The 16,261-nt window shown below is 34.5% G+C and overlaps 1 protein-coding gene across 18 annotated transcripts in view; it reads left to right on the top strand.

Annotated features, from left to right (window-relative positions):
• DGKB (diacylglycerol kinase beta) overlaps positions 1-16,261 on the top strand; it is a 377,456-nt gene that overhangs the window by 130,466 nt on the left and 230,729 nt on the right. For 15 of the 18 annotated variants that reach the window (XM_035317633.1, XM_035317628.1, XM_035317627.1 and 12 more), the window contains 3 exons: positions 879-977; positions 10,453-10,485; positions 14,185-14,301. In XM_035317633.1, the coding sequence (XP_035173524.1) occupies positions 879-977; positions 10,453-10,485; positions 14,185-14,301 (249 nt within the window). The remainder of the gene's footprint in view (positions 1-878; positions 978-10,452; positions 10,486-14,184; positions 14,302-16,261) is intronic. The other 3 variants (XM_035317639.1, XM_035317638.1, XM_035317635.1) reach the window with 1 other exon arrangement.

Here is a 16,261-nt window from a genome sequence, read left to right as displayed (position 1 = left end):
CTGAGCCTTTGTGTTGTATGGTTGGATTTAGAGATGTTCCAATTGAATTAAATCCTAAGATATCTATAGGAACTCTTGTTTGATAAAGCTAAATATTTCAGTAAGTGTATCATTATTAATATTTGTTGTCATTTTATATTGATGTTTTATACATACTTTCCCTTTCTGCCTTTTTATTAATACAGAAATAAGCCAATGCTTTCTCAGTCAGTAGACTTGAGGATATTCTTTCCATATTCTCAGAGCAGAACTCTTATTGCTTTCATGAAAGCTAGATGAATGCTAGGAATGAAGTAGAAAAAGGAGAGGAATTTAGGTTCTTCAGCAGTCAATGGAAGCTTGAACATTGATTCAAACACGACCAAGGTTTCCCCAGTGTATCTTAAAGCTCTTAGGTATTCTTATATTATTCTCTTTTATATTTCATCTATATTTTCACAGATATTGCAGCATCATAATCAAATCAATGGTGAGTTTATAAGCTTCAGGTGGGAAGTAGAGTTCTACCAGTAATGCCAAAGGCTGCCCAAAATTACCTGAGGTCACCCACTAGTAGTAGTATGAAAGTCACTTACTCAGTTGAAACTTCTGATCACTGAAAAAGCACTGTGCTGATATTACTTTACTGTCATGCTAAGTTCTCATTTTGTGTGCTGGACTATATGTGCAGTTCCTAAACTGGAAAGCATTCTGATCCACTGTTCTTCTTTGCTTCAGTATAAATTCACAGCTTTTGTCAGTCCTAAGAGTTTTTTTCACTGCAGTGTGTTTCATTTTCCTTGTAATACTCTAGTAATAGTTAGATTAATTTAGCCTTTTCTCAGACTATAGTAGTAAAATATCAAAGTTGAATCATTGTTTTTTCTGTCTTCCCATAGTTGCATAATAAATGTGCTTCACATCTAAAACCTGAATGTGACTGTGGACCTTTGAAGGACCATATTTTACCACCCACATCAATCTGCCCAGTAGTATTGGTGAGTTGTCCATATGTTTATTTCAGATGTAATCTTCTGTCGTAGTTAATGAATGAGACAATGCTGGTACTGACTGCCAGAGGGTTTGTTAAATTCACAGGACTGTGTGAGCCTTAAACACAACAGGTAATTCTGGCTAATTAGTTCATGCACAGTGTTTTATCCTCTGTGTATTGCCATTTCCTTCATGTGAGAATGAACTTTCTGTAGGGCATATTATAACTGAAGCTGACTCAGGTTTTATTACTTACTTAGACTGTACTTACCAGAAACTGTATAGGCAAAACACTTCTACATTTTACATCTTTTATAGATCCAACTTCCCAGAATAATGAAGTTATTCTTATGGACAGTTTTTGCTTGGGATGCATATTGTATATCTGCAATGCTGAGGTCTCTGATCTAAGCCGGAGGTTACCTAGAATGATGACACTGGTCTTGCAGTAAGCTATGCATCAACGTTATGGTATATTTTATTCTGCAGTATTGGACAGTAAATTTCTCTGTCCGCAAAAACAATAATTCAATGAAAATAAAAATGCATGGTACTGAAAAGAGTACATCTTATTGTGAGAAAGATATCTTTGTAATTAATTCATGTTATCAGAGATTAAAACAGATGCTATGTACTAATGAAATAATAACATCATCATATAACAGAACAGACGTGTGGTCCTCTTAATTTAAATATATGTTATAATAAAAGTAAGAAATTTCAGGGCTTAAAGAATGATTTATGGTAGTGTGAAAAAGTGGGAAATTTTACCTTCTAGTCTTAAACCCATTTCTGATTAAAAAGAATATTTGTATTTGTTGTAAATTATTTCTTTTCTGATTAATACTTTTGGCTGTTAATTTGGCAATCTGCTAAGGGATGAATGCTAGACTTTGATCTTCAACATGAGTAAACTGATAGTATCCCATTGCTCTCAGTGACAGTAAAACAATGGAAAACTGGCTATAGTATTTATTAAATATTTTTTTGCACATTTATGCAGAGTCATAAGAGTAGTTATGTGTTTTATCTGTAATGGCATTTTGATATTATCTGGTCATGTTCTGGATAATAATTGCAAAAATGTTAGGTTTGTCAGATGATTACATTTTGCATTATATTATTTAATTTTCAGGATTTTAGGTCATACTTTAAATGTACAAAATCTGTTTTTGCTATTTGGGAGTTTTTGTTTTATTGTTATGTATTATTTATCATTCTTATAAACTGCATAAACCCTCTGCATGAAATTTCATCTTCAATTATATTTGTGTAATTCCATTTCCTCTTCAAAAGATGAAGACGTATAGAGGAATTAAGATTTTTATTTCACAAGTTTAGTTTAGTTATGTTGTTTAGAGGACATATAAAACCACTCTAGAGTCAAAATCATCCTTGAATAGGTTAGTCTTATCTGCAAATTTTGAAGGCATAAGCAGAAATAAACGTATTTTCCTGTATCAGAATCATGTTTCAGTATTGCATACTAATAACGTAACATAAAACATGTATTTCAGCACAATGTTTGTATATTGTTAAGAATGGAAAATACGTTTTGATGTGATTTAATGGGACCTTTATAATTTTGTAGTATATTTGTTCACCTAGTAACTTTTTTCAAAAATACACTAAAATTCTGAGTATACCCATATTACAAATAATACATCAGTGAAAAAAATCACCCTAAAAATGATTACTTACAGCGTACATGTTGTTTATCTCAGTAATTTTTTAAATTAGTTTCTGCCATTTTCTGTTAAGGGGATTCCGTTTGAAAAATGTAGGGCCACAGTGAATGTGAAGCCAGCACTTTCAATAATGGCAATCAAGACGGTAAATGTATAGACACTGAAATTCTCTAAAGATATAGTAGTATGACTGTTGATAGAAATAATGTGTTAAGACATAGCTAATCATAAACCTGACAGTGGAAGTTTTACATCTAGGACATAAAATTAGCTTCCATGATCACCTAAACAATAATAATATACCTTGAATATACCTTGCAATGTTACTTCTATGTGAAAGGCAAGAAAAATCAGATTACCATATTGGCACAATGTTACAGTGCCTTTCACAGTATAATTACCCTTGAGTACTTTGAGGTATCAGAGAAGAAAATATCGCTTTCCTGCTGCTGTGTTTTAACCCTGGCAGCCAGCTAAGCTCCACACAGCCACTCACTCGCTCCCCCTGGCATGATGGGGAAGAGTCAGAATGGAGTAAGTGAGAAAACTCATGGGTTGAGATAAAGGCAGTTTAATAGGTAAAGCAAAAGCTATATGTGCAAGTACAGCAAAACAAGGAATTCACTGCTTCCCATCAGCAGGCAGAAGTTCAGCCATTTCCAGGAAGCCAGGGCTCATCACATGTAAGTGTTGCTTAGGAGGACAAGCCTTAACTTAAAAATCATACAGATAATACCCCTTTGGCCAGCTGGAGTCATCTGTCCTGGTTGTGTCCCCTCCCAGCTTTGTGTGCTGCCCGTCCGACTCACTGGCATGACTGTGAGAGAAACAGAAAAGGCATTGATCCTGTGTAAGCACTGTTTAGCAACAACTAATACATTGCTGTTCCATTGCTGTTCCAACCTTGTATTTATAATGAATGCAAAACATAACACCATACAAGCTACTATGAAGACATCAACTCTATCCCAGGCAAAACATATATACTACCATAGAAGTTAAAGGAGTTGTGGGAAAGACAATATGGCACATGGAAAAATCTTGTATCTTTGATCTCACAAAAGCTTTGGCCTCCCTTTTGTCTGTAGAAGAAGTCCAGACTTCTTCCGGAAAACTGTCGAAGTTCATCTCTGACAAAGATGTCTTCTCATAGGTTTTCTTTCAAGATTACAGGCAAAATCACTTCCCATCTCTTTATGTAACTAAGAAGATTGGTATATTTACCTCTTTCTCATCAAGCATGTGTCATCTTTTCAGTTCTTGTGACATCTGGTTTAGATTCTTTCTGCTGTCACAAAAAGATTTTTTTTTTTTTTTCCATAAGTTGCAGCTAACAGCACCATGTATTATACCAAAGTTACCAAACTAGCCTCTCAACTGCAGTTTGTTGTCCAAGGCAATATCCTCTGTTTTTTCCACTTCCTAGTACCCAGTGATATCCAAAACCACTGCTGCAACTGTGAAAAATAAATAGAAAAACTGTCTTTATCTTAATATCACAGAGGGAAGCGTTTCTTTTCCCCATAAGCATAGTCAAGAAATCATGGGGAAACTCATGAAATATATTGTGTATATTGTGTATATTACGAAAGAATCACACATCTATCTAGAGTCAATACCATATAAAGATTTTTCATATTTCACTGCAGTATTTTTAGATGTTTTAGTGGAATGTAGTCTGTGAACTTTAAAAGTAGTTCTTTTTACTTTTTTGTTTACTGTATGTAAGGAATGTACAGAGAAGTTTTTTGCTTGAGTTAAATGAGTTTTGTTATAAACTGTGTGTAGGGATCTCAAGTGATAGTCTTTTAATAGATGTCAGATACACTTTAAAGCTACTCTCTTTTATTTCAGTAACATTTTAATTAATTCATACTGATTGAATAAATGTACATTGAGACTTGTTTCCTAATGAGGGCACATTTAGAGGAAAGGTTTTGCATCATTCTGATATCCTGTGGGTAATTATATTCTAATTATATGGTGGGGGGAAAAAGTCTATAACTCAGTGCTGATATTGTTCATTGGACCCAATTAATTACATGCACATAATGAAAGTTCATGATAAGGTTGACTGACAGTGAGTTTAAAAATCTTTAACTCAATTGAATCCTAGCCTACCAAGAGTACAGAATTAGATCATAACCATGTTAAAAAACTGGGTATTGGAATGAGATGAGTGAGTAGTGAGGGAAAAATGTTGGTCTCTCCTTATGATACAGCTCATTGCTTCCCTGTTCAACCCCCCCACACACACACACCTTTTTAAAGCTGAAAGGGAAAAATGCTATACCATATGCCATACCTATTGTCTTATTCATTTCATGCCGTCCTTTACTTTACTCCATTTATTGATGACTGCATAAGATGTTCTAATTCTTATTTATGTTTGTAGAAAAGTAATTAGATTTTTCTATTTTCAAGCAAAATAGATATAATGACAAATCAACCAATAAAATCCTACTATTTAATAGATGTTTATATATTTAATAATATATGATGATTTTGATTCTCCTAACCTTGATGTGAGTTCTAAAATGAAGTCTTTTTTACTAAATTTCTAACAGTGGTTTTGTAAACTATAATTAAAACTGTTAATTGTGGGGGGAAAAAAAAGGAAATCATGGGATAAATTGTAAAACATGAGGTACCCTGAATACAACTTGAGCATTACTATATGGCAGTTACCACTGTCTCCATAGTAACCAGTGTATTTCAAAAGGGGGGCGGGGTGTGTGTCTGGTGAGGCAAGAAGTGAAAAAAATAAATTTGAAACTGGATACAATTCTTTGTGTTTTACTTTCAACTTCATTTTTCAGCACTCTGGGAGATATTAGTCATCATGATAAAAAGTATGGAAGAACTCACTTTGTTACTTTTCTCTTATAAATTATTATTATTATTTTTTTTCTTTTGTCTAGTGAAAATGCTCAAAAATTTTTAGGACAAAATCATATAAGCATAAATTTAATACATAAAATAACTTTGTATACCATAGAGTAAATTTATTTATACACATCCAATTTAAAATGCCATCATAAGTAGAATTCACTTGACCTCTTATTTTAAAACAGAACTAGTTGTACATTTTGGTTTATTTGATTTGGGTTGGGTTTTAGCATTTCATTGTACAAGGACATAAAAGTTCAAAAAATCTTTTAGTTATAACTAGTTCTATTTAGACACAGAAAACAATATAAACAACAGATAACATGTTTTAGCTAAGCAATATTCCTTGTGCAGCTAAACAATATACATTTCAATCAGTAGCTTCAAACTTCTGTGATTTTGTATAAATATAGCAAAACATGTTGAGATGCTAGCAAAAACTATTACAGATTTAAAGGTGAAAATTTTGTACTAGAATTTATTTCCCTAGCAGTATTCAGAGAGACTAAATAGCTTGTGCATGCACTATAATTACAATGTAATTAAATAGATAATTTTTCCATGTCTGATAATACATTTTAGTATTATTATTTTCCTGTGAAATGTTACATAGGAAAGCAGACATGCAGAGAGAGCAAAAGGGAATTAGCAGTTTTTGGTTGAAAAATCAGTCATCTTAACACCTCTTATCCTCAGAAGTTGTGAATGCCCCATCTCTGGAGGTGTTAAAGGCCAGGCTGGATGTGGCCTTGGCCAACCTGATCTGGTGGGTGGAGTGCAAAAAGTCAATGTAGCATGTTTATGAGCAACCAGATTCTTTGAAGCTGAGTTCAGAAACAGCATAAGGCTGTTACATACCACAAAAACACTTATTTCAATATATATGGAGTTCATGAAGTTCCATAAATTTGAGTGCAAGATCCTGTAATTGGGCCAGGGCAATCCCAAGAACAAATACGGGCTGGGCAGAGAATGTATTGAGAGCAGCCTTGAGGAGAAGAACCTGGGGTTTGTGGTTGATGGAGGAGCTCCACATGAACTGAGAGCGTGTGCTTGCAGCCCAGAAAGCCAACCCTATCCTGGGCTGCATCAAGGGAAGCATGGTAAGCAAGTCAAGGGAGATGACTCCCTCTCTACTCTACTCTTATGAGACCCCACTTACAGTACTGCATTCAGCTCTAGGCTCCCCAGCACAAGAAGGACATGGACCTGTTGGAGCAAGTTCAGAGAGGGCCACAAAGATGATCAGCAGGCTGGAGCACCTCTCCTGTGAAGACAGGCTGAGGGACTTAAGGTTGTTCAGCCTGGAGTAGAGAAGGCTCTGTGGAGACCTTATAGCAGCCTTCCAATACCCAAAGGAGGCCTACAGAAAAGCTGTGGAGGGATTATTTGTCAGGGATTGTAATGATAAGACCAGAGGTAACGGTTTTAAACTAAAAGAAGGTAAATTTAGATTAGATATAAGGAAGAAATTTTACACTATAAAGTAGTGGTGAGGCACTGGAACAGGATGCCCAGAGAAGCTGTGGATGCCCCATCCCTGGAAGTGTTCAAGGCCAGGCTGGATGGGGCTCTGAGCAACCTGGTCTGGTGGGAGGTGTCCTTGCCTGTGGCAGGGGGTTGGAAAACAATGATCTTTAAGGTTCTTCCAACCCAAACTATTCCGTGATTCTGTGTCGGCAAGGGTGTATGGAAGTCTCGTAGTAGAGAAGGGAATAACCTTAGGGACTGACAATAGTGATGAGTTGTGGGCTGGCAACTAGATATAACTTAAAATGATTGAATGGCTGCCATTTCAGTTTATCAGCATCTTATTATTTTAACATCGAACTGTGTTTGCCAAACAGATAATTAGTTAGGAAGATACATTTTCCTCCAGGGCAATTATTAATTTCCTCTGACTTCAAAGAAATGAAAAAAACTCTTAGTGTATATAAGCACACCATTATATTTCAAGTCTGTTTTAGATTTGCAGAGAACTGAATCTCATATGCAACTGAAAATGGAAAAAAATATTTTTTTTAATTGTTGTGCCATAACCTAATATTCATTACCCAGATTTCCACACACGGAGAAACATATAGAATCCTAAATGGTCTGGGTTGGAAGTGACCTTAAAGCTTATCTAATTCCAACCCCACTGCCATGGCAGGACACCTTCCACTAGACCAGGTTGCTCAAAGTTCCATCCAACCTAGCCTTAAACACTTCCAGTGATAGGCATCCACAGCTTCTCTGGGCAACATGTTCCAGTGCCTCACCACCGTTTGAATAAAGAACTTCTTCCTAACATCTAATTTAAACCTACCCTCTTTTAATTTAAAGCCATTACTCCTTGTCCTATCCCTAAACCCTCTATCAAAGGCTCTAGTCGTTTTTTCTTGTGCTGGGGGCCCCAGAGCTAAATGCAGGCAGTATCTCACAAGAATGGAGCAGAGGGGAAGAATCACCTCCCTCGATCTGCTGGCCATGCTTCTTTTGTTGCAGCCCACAACCCCTTGACTGGCTTTCTGGGCTGCAAGTGCACATTACTGGTTCATGTTCAGGTTTTCTTCCATCAGTATCCCCAGATTCTTCTTCAAAGTGCTGCTCTTTATCCACTCATTGCGCAGTATTCATGTTTGGGGTTGCCCTGAGCCAGGTGCAGGACCTTGCACTTGTATGTATATTTTAAAATCATTTTGCAGCTCTTTTGTCTTTCTTCAACAGTGTATGTAATAGCTTACTACAGTCCAAGTTTATTTTAGGTTGCAGGTTAAGTGATAAGTCTTGGTCCTACTGTTGGGGAACATTGATGCTTATTTTTAACGGGTGCAAGATATAAGGCAAGATATCTTCAACCAACTAAATAAACTGAGGCCAACATGCTAAATAAGAAATACGTGATAGTGATTCTGCTGTGTGATTCTTTACATATTTAAGATATATTAAGCAAGCAACATAATGTGTATATAAACTCACCAGGTAATGATTCCATATTCAAAGCAGTCTCGTTTTTTACCAAGGTAATTATTTTAGAGAGTATTCTCAAATAACAGTTTGCATTATATATTATAGCATTGTCCTTTTTACGTGTTTTTGCTATCAGCATTATGAGTGACAAGATATCTCCTTCTGATTGACACACATTTATATATATATTTAATAGCAAATGTTTCTTACCAAGGCAGCTCTCAGGTAAATTGTAAGTTTTATATTTCCTTTATAATTCAGGCATGTGCAGCTCACTGGACAGTTATTCTTGGTAGTGAGTAGGACACCAATCTTGTCCATAGGATTACTTTTAGCTTCAGCCCTTGGATGTAAAGCTACACCTCTGTGAGCTTTCAAGGCCTCATGATATGGTGTCCTAATATTGAACCTGCCGATCAGTGTATATGCATGGTTAGACCTGGAAATGCAGTGAAAATTTTATAAAGTAACTATTTTAGCACATCTGAATCATAGTTCCATCTAAATCACAGATATGATTGTCCTCCAGGTTTTTGTTTTTTTGTTAAGGTTTTATGTTGTTTTTGTTGTTTTCCTCCAGTTTTCAGGTTGTCTGACTCTTTGATTCTCTCCAGGTATTGTGTAAATGTGGACAGAAATTACATAGAATGGAATTTTTGTAAACAGGTTCTTGAATGCAACATAGGTTTACAAAATGACAGTCTAGGGGTACTTGATCTAATATTTTGTTGTGTACTAAAGCAGAATTTTTGTATCCCCTGGAGAAACCCAGGTCCTTAAACAAAGTAGTTCCTAGGAATCATGGAGCAAACTTTAAAAAAAGACCAACCGTACCTTCCCTTCAATTTCTCTAAAAACCACTAAACTTCAGTTTTGTATTCAAGTTACATATTTAAACTTTCATGACCTTCTTCCTGCATATATTTGAGGATACCTTTGCATGGGATTCCATGGATTTCATCTGATCTGCCGTGATTGGATTATCCTAATCAATATGTCTTTTGCACCCCCAGTCCCGATTAGGAGTTTTGAGTATACATCTGATTCATAGGCATATAGTATAAAAGAGGTAATTATACAGAATTCATCTAGAATTTTCAGTAATTACTTGACAAATTCTGTAATGATACTAACTATTTAATAACAGTTTCACAATTCTTCTTAGTGTATAAATTCTTAAAAAAATATATATGTTTTAAGTAAATCTCAGTTGTGTTCAAAACAATTAAGAAAATACAGATTCATACAAATTGAATAAAAGACAAGGTGAGAAAAAGCAATTTTTGCTGCAAAGGCAATGGATTCCACGGCAGCTTTTAAAATGCAAACATATTACTACTTAGTAAGCCATTAGTTGCTGTTCATCTGTTTTTTTCATGAATATGATATTTCTAAATCTCACGTTTGTGTAAAGATTGTAACTGTGTATGCAAAAAAGGGTTGAAATACTATTTGAGGATGAATGTTGTGTAGTTTGTCCACTGTAGCAAAAGAAAGCTCTTTAAATAAGACTCCTTACTTTGAATGAGGATTTAAAGTAAGACTTAGAAGATCATGAGTGCTCTCCAAGTACCAAGCATCTCATTTTACTATATGAAAGAACATAGTATATTCTTCAGAATATAATTCTTTCAGACAGTAAAATAAGATGCTTGCTACTTACGGATTGCTCTTAAACCTGAGGTTTTCTAATATTTTCAACTGCTGATAAAATGATCCCACACATTATTCCATTAATATGAATTATATAATATGACAGCCAAAACACTAGGGGATTATGGTTGTGCAAATATGAAGGGGGGGGGGGGGAAGGAGAGAGAAAACCACTGTGTAGATTTGTTGTTGTTGAGTACAATTGCTGCAAGGTAACATTCCTTGCAAGAGTTCAGACCATGCCCTTTGCCATCCCAGCTGTTCAGTATTTCAGTCTAACATTCTCTTTTTCCAACAGACGCTACCTACTTTAGGAGGTTTGCTCCCTGAGGTGCGTAATGGGAGGAATCCATGTGGGCACGAGTACTAACAGATCATAATACTGTACATTATTCTTGCTAAAAAGTGCATTTTGGGGCTGAATTAAAAATCTAGATATGGTGTTCTGTGTTGTCATTTGAAAGGCCCTGTCTAATTTATTAATTCTTTAATTCTTATTTGGATGAAAATTTGATAGATCATTGGATAGATGTCTTAGCTGACAGTGATCTCTGGAGCAGTTCTGAATGGTAGAAACTCCTTCCTCTCAGTTAATAGATAGTGACTTCAAAGTGAGAGTTCAAGAGAAGAAAAGAGGGCGTGAGATGTGGAAAAATGGGTGGAAAAGATTGGTGTTGTGGTAAATACTACTTTGAAAGGTATGTGCTCTGGCATATACCAGAACAGAAAAGTTTAATTCTTTGAGCCATCAAAATGTACAATAGCTTTTAAAATGCTGTATTCAGTATCTCTATCAACCTCATGCATGTCCTCTAAACAAAATTATTCACAAACATAATCATTTGTATGCTTTAATTAAAAAAAAAAAAGATATTAAATACATCATAATTGTTGTGTAAACATTTCTTACCTTGAAAAATATTTTTTTGCATTTGTAAAACCATTTATTCCATGCATGTCAAATTTGTCTTAACATTGATAGAACTTGTAGTATATTGTCCAGATATGATTTTATTAAACTGTTATCATCTCATAAGAAAATTAAACTGTTTAATTCCTGACAGCCTTGGATATCTTAATAATGTAGTTTCTGAAAGTTACTCAGTTATGTGCAGTTGGATTAGAAAGCCATATTTCTATTTCATATATAAAATACAGTGTCAGTACAAGATAATTTAAAATAATATTTTTAATGAAACTGTAAATTTTTTTGTGTTCCATTAATAGAAATACTTTGCAGAGTCAAGTTGTACTGTATTATATTATTTCATATAAGCTAGAAGTCAGATCCTCACTAGAGTGACACATCTAAACATGTAGGATCTGTAAGTAGGAAATCTAGAATATCTCAGAAATCTATCTGAGAGCACTTAGTCTACATGGTGTCATATGTTGTGGTATCATATGTAAAAAGAGAGAGGTGATAGGAAATACTTTATTTTTACTCTCTTTGGAAAGTAGACCTTCATGGATAATGACATCAAATATCCATATCTATTTTTTTTATAACACTCCAGAGAATTATATATCATGAATATATTTTTCCTTTATATTGTGTAAGGTGTGTGACTAATGTATGGCAAACAAATGTTTTGCTTATGGGACAGGTAATATAGTGGAAGGCATCCTGACAAAAAAATAAAAATAAATAAAATGTATTTTTTATTAGATTTTGCTCGTTAATGATTGATAACAGCAATATTGGTCATTGGCATCCTTTACAGAGAGATAGTTCTCAACAAGGTATAAATACTCCTCTAAGTTAAAGACAGTTTTTGGTGCCACCCTTTATAAGGTCTCTTTTGAATTGTGTTTTTTAACCTCATTAAGTATACTTCCTCTGTGTGCTAGGTCTGCTTCTTTCTGTTGTCTTTTTATTTTAACTGTCACAAATATGTTTGTTTGTTTAGCTTAACATTTACCTAGACTTTTTAAAGCCCCTCTCTCCATCTATTTTGGTGTTGTTGTTGTTATGAATCATGATTTTGTACTAGCCATGTGTCTGCATTACTGGCATATGATTTGGTTTCTGAATATTTTGTAATACACAAGAGAGAGTTTTTGCCATATAACTTCAAGTAATATTAAATTATGTTGAACACTGTATACTCCCTTTATCCAAAATGTGTTGGCTTTTAAGAGTATTTAGTCACAAAGTTGTTTGAAACCCCAAAGCTACCTTTTACATATGTAGTGAGTTATGAAGCTTCCTCCACACTGGAGTTTCATGCTGTCTGTCCTCAGACTATTGGCACTAACCAATACCATTGTGCATTAATGTTTGTGAATTAATACAAATGTTTGTGTTAGTTCACAAACATTATTCTATATGGATGCCTCATCCTAGTTAGAGTTTCTAATAATCATCAAACAAATAAATACAGAGTTGCTGATTTCCTAGGTAGTTTTGAAGGTTAGGGCTGAGATGTGTTGCTTTGGTTGCTCCTACTATTTTATTTTTAAAGCAATAATATTGTAGTCTATATGCTTGGACTTCCTTTTGAAACAGTCAAGTTATTGAAAACATCCAAGTGCTCAGTTAACTAACCTCTTAGGAAGTTTATTATTATTATTATTATTATTATTATTTTCCAGTGACATAGGATTTTCAGTCCTTTTATAGGCAATGTCTTTAGATTGCCAAAGTTCAGCAAAGCACCTTATTTGCTACCCAAAGCAGACAGGGATAACTTGGACCACTATTTGCATCAGGACTAGATTGAGGCTGCGTTGTTTTCCAAATTTAAGGAAATCAAAGATGATATAAAAACAGTGATGGCCCACATCTGTGCTATGGTGGTGCTGTGGTGATGCACTGTATTAAACTGAGAGTTATTCCATTCCTCCCAGGGAATCTGTCTCAATGTTTCTTAACCAGTTGAAACTGCTGCAGAAAGAGTGGCATGGATTAATTGCTTATGCAATCCCTTAGGTTTTATCAGAGGTACCACAGAGGTGGATTTGGCCTGGTGCGGAATGTAAATTTAATGAACTATGGACTGGGTACAATTGCAGCTTGTGAAACAGTGTCCTTCATGTTCCATTTTAGTGTGGCTGTCCTTCATGTTCCATTTTAGTGTGGCAGCCCTATCCCCTGACTAGTTTAAAACCTCCTTGCATTTGAGAAGTGAGGAAAGTGACTGGAGTGCAGTCAGGATTGGGTTTGCTGATTCTATTTGACAAACATCTGCTGTCTTAATGCATGTTGCATTTTTGGACAAGCTGAAAAGACATGCTGGGAGCAGTTTATAAATAGGAGAGATGAGATACAAAGAACAAGGGCAACTGTTTTTTTGCTTTGTTTTGTTTTCAAAGTTTTCTGAAATCACCTGACAACAATTGAAATTATGATCACAACATACTTCTGAGCTTTCATCTGCTGTGTATCAGCATAAAAAGTTGCCGGTTGCTTAGAATCTGATGTAGAATTAGAACTTCCACTGATTTATTTCTGATACAAAGTATGTGTTTTATAAAAAGCTGCTTTAAAGTTCAACCTCTTAAAGACAAATGACTATGGTACATTTAGAACAAGTATATTTTTCCGTAAGTGTAAAGTACTCTTAAAATATCTAACCTTTGCTAGCAATTGGGAAGAGATTTTGAAAAATTACTGATTTGTTATCACTATGTTTATTAAACTATTAAATATGATTGGTTTTCCAGTTTTCAGAATGCCAGCCTGGACCTGGTAATGTCAGATTATCTTCACATCACATTAATTTGTATTGTGACTGAACACTTTCATCCATCTACTGCCTAGTCATTGTGGAATGTCCAGGCACATAGATAGATGTTATGTGAAGTGGACAGATATTGTGTAGTAACTTGACTGAGATCTCAGTTTCATTAAAGCAAAATCTGACATTGCTCTCTAGTCAAAAAAAAAAAAAAAAAAAAAAAAAAAAAAAACCTCTATAGAGGAACAGTCTTAGTTACAGCTGAATAGAATTATATAATGTGTTAAAATGTTCCGTTATCTTTCTTTTTTCTTTTTTTCTTTTTTTTTTTTCTTTTCTTTTTCCTGAAGGAAAGACAGGCAACAGTGAAAAAAGAGAAGGGTTGTCCCCAGCAAATGAACAAACTGGGAGAACGAAACAAAATGCAAAGAGCAAATTCCGTCACCGTAGATGGACAAGGTCTTCAGGTGTGATTGTTGTTACTTTAATTTTAAGAAGATATATATATGAAGACAACAGTAGAGTGAACAGTCTTTTAATACTTCCTATACATTCATTCCTCTACTATTGCAGTGTTATATATTAAAAATATAAGAATCAGGTAAACACTTGTTTCTATGCAAATCCTCTGTTTTTCATGTGGTTGATAGGAATTCCTGGGATGTTAAAGGGGGAGGGCAAAATAGCTCTAAAACTATTTAGAGCTATTATATTGTGGGTGAAGCTGAGCTTGATGTTTTCAGTATTTATCATGAAACATTGTATGAATTCACATTATACATTTTGGTCTATGGCTTGATTAGTGTTGACTCTTCTCTTTTGGACCTTTTAACGAACAGATGGATAGATTAAATTTCAAGGATGCTATTTATCCAGGTATTTCTAAGTATAGTATTTGGCACATCAAAATAAAAGGTTGAGAAAGGCAACTTTGGTTCAGTAGTTTGGTTCTAGAATAAAGTTCTAGAATAAGGTTCAGTAGTTTGGTTATCTAGAATAAAAATCAAAGACTCTTCTATTTGGAAGAAAAAATCATGTGTGATTGATAAGATAATGTTATTGTCAGGAGGTTACTTACAGGTTTACCACAAGCACTGCCTGAATTGCTTGATTTATTTCCCTTGAGATATAAGTAGTTTTGAGTAAAGTCAACGTTCATGTATGCGATGCCTCTTCTTGATTTTGTCAGGAGTTAAATTATCATTATGTTAACAATGTAATAATCATTTATTATACATATTTGACTGTTCTATCTTTTGATGTGCTACAACTGAGGTTCAGTAAAATGTAAAAGATGATCTCATTATCATAGATCAAATGCTGAATACCTTATACCTTTCATTATATACCTTATTGTGTCTGCTTATTGTGTCTGAATAGAAAGACGTATTTTATTGTTTCATCTTTTTAGGTTAGTGAAACATTCTTCTTATGACAACTCAAAAAAAAAAAAAAAAAAAACAGGAACAACAAGTAAACACTAAAACTTATGCAGTCACGTTGATGGCCTGCTATGATATTATGGTTGTTATTATCCATGGCTCTCAAGGCTTTCTTCACATACCTTCCATCCTCACAGGCTGTATTACTGTTCACAATATTTAGGACAGAGAATGAAGCAAAAGGAGCAGAGTATGTATTAACAGAATATTTAAGGTCTGTATAATCAGACAGTGCAAATAGTTGTTCAGGTAAAATGGTGCTAGAGGAAGCACACAGAATTTTCTAACTCTTGGTTGATATCTTTGCACTTGCAGTGAACACAACTGCTCTAGGTCATCTTTGGAATCTCATTTTGGTAGCAGCACCATGTATCATCATGAATTTTGTTTTTAATCCCTGCCTTTGATACCTTATGATCACAGAATGCTTTCGAGGATATCCAGGTCTCTATTTCACACTCATGGGATACAGTACCTGGAATACAGTGCCTAGTTTGTTCAAAATAGTAATTTCCTACCACCACTGACTCTTTCACATACAACATTAAGTTATTAAAAACTGCTTTCAGGCATGAGTTTTACTTTAATTTTGTTTCTGTGAGACAAAATTTATATTCCATCTTCTCTTTCCATGATGAATACAGAGCTTAGAATTCATCATTGTTTTTATTTATTTTTCTTTGTGAAGATAAAGAGAGTGAGGACTAAGAATGTAATGATAATTGAATGGATTTGAGGTGTTTTCTGGAGTGCTTGGTATTGTTTTGTAATCTACAAAATAGTGCACAATATCATACTGTCATAACTTCAGAAATAATTCTGCAAAGATGTCTTTAATTTGCTGATTTTACTGTAGACTTTGTTAAATAAAATTTATAAGGAGTAATAAGAATCCATCTTATCACCAAGTATTAATTTTTTTTTGATAAGCCTGGTCATTATAAAGGCTGATTGGATCCCAGAAAATACCACAGTGAAAGGCTGA

The sequence above is a fragment of the Oxyura jamaicensis genome, chromosome 2 (genome assembly GCF_011077185.1).
Source record: "Oxyura jamaicensis isolate SHBP4307 breed ruddy duck chromosome 2, BPBGC_Ojam_1.0, whole genome shotgun sequence".
Lineage (NCBI taxonomy): Eukaryota > Metazoa > Chordata > Aves > Anseriformes > Anatidae > Oxyura > Oxyura jamaicensis.
The sequence above is the reverse complement of the archived record's forward strand: the minus strand, read 5'-3'. Positions and strand labels throughout refer to the sequence as shown.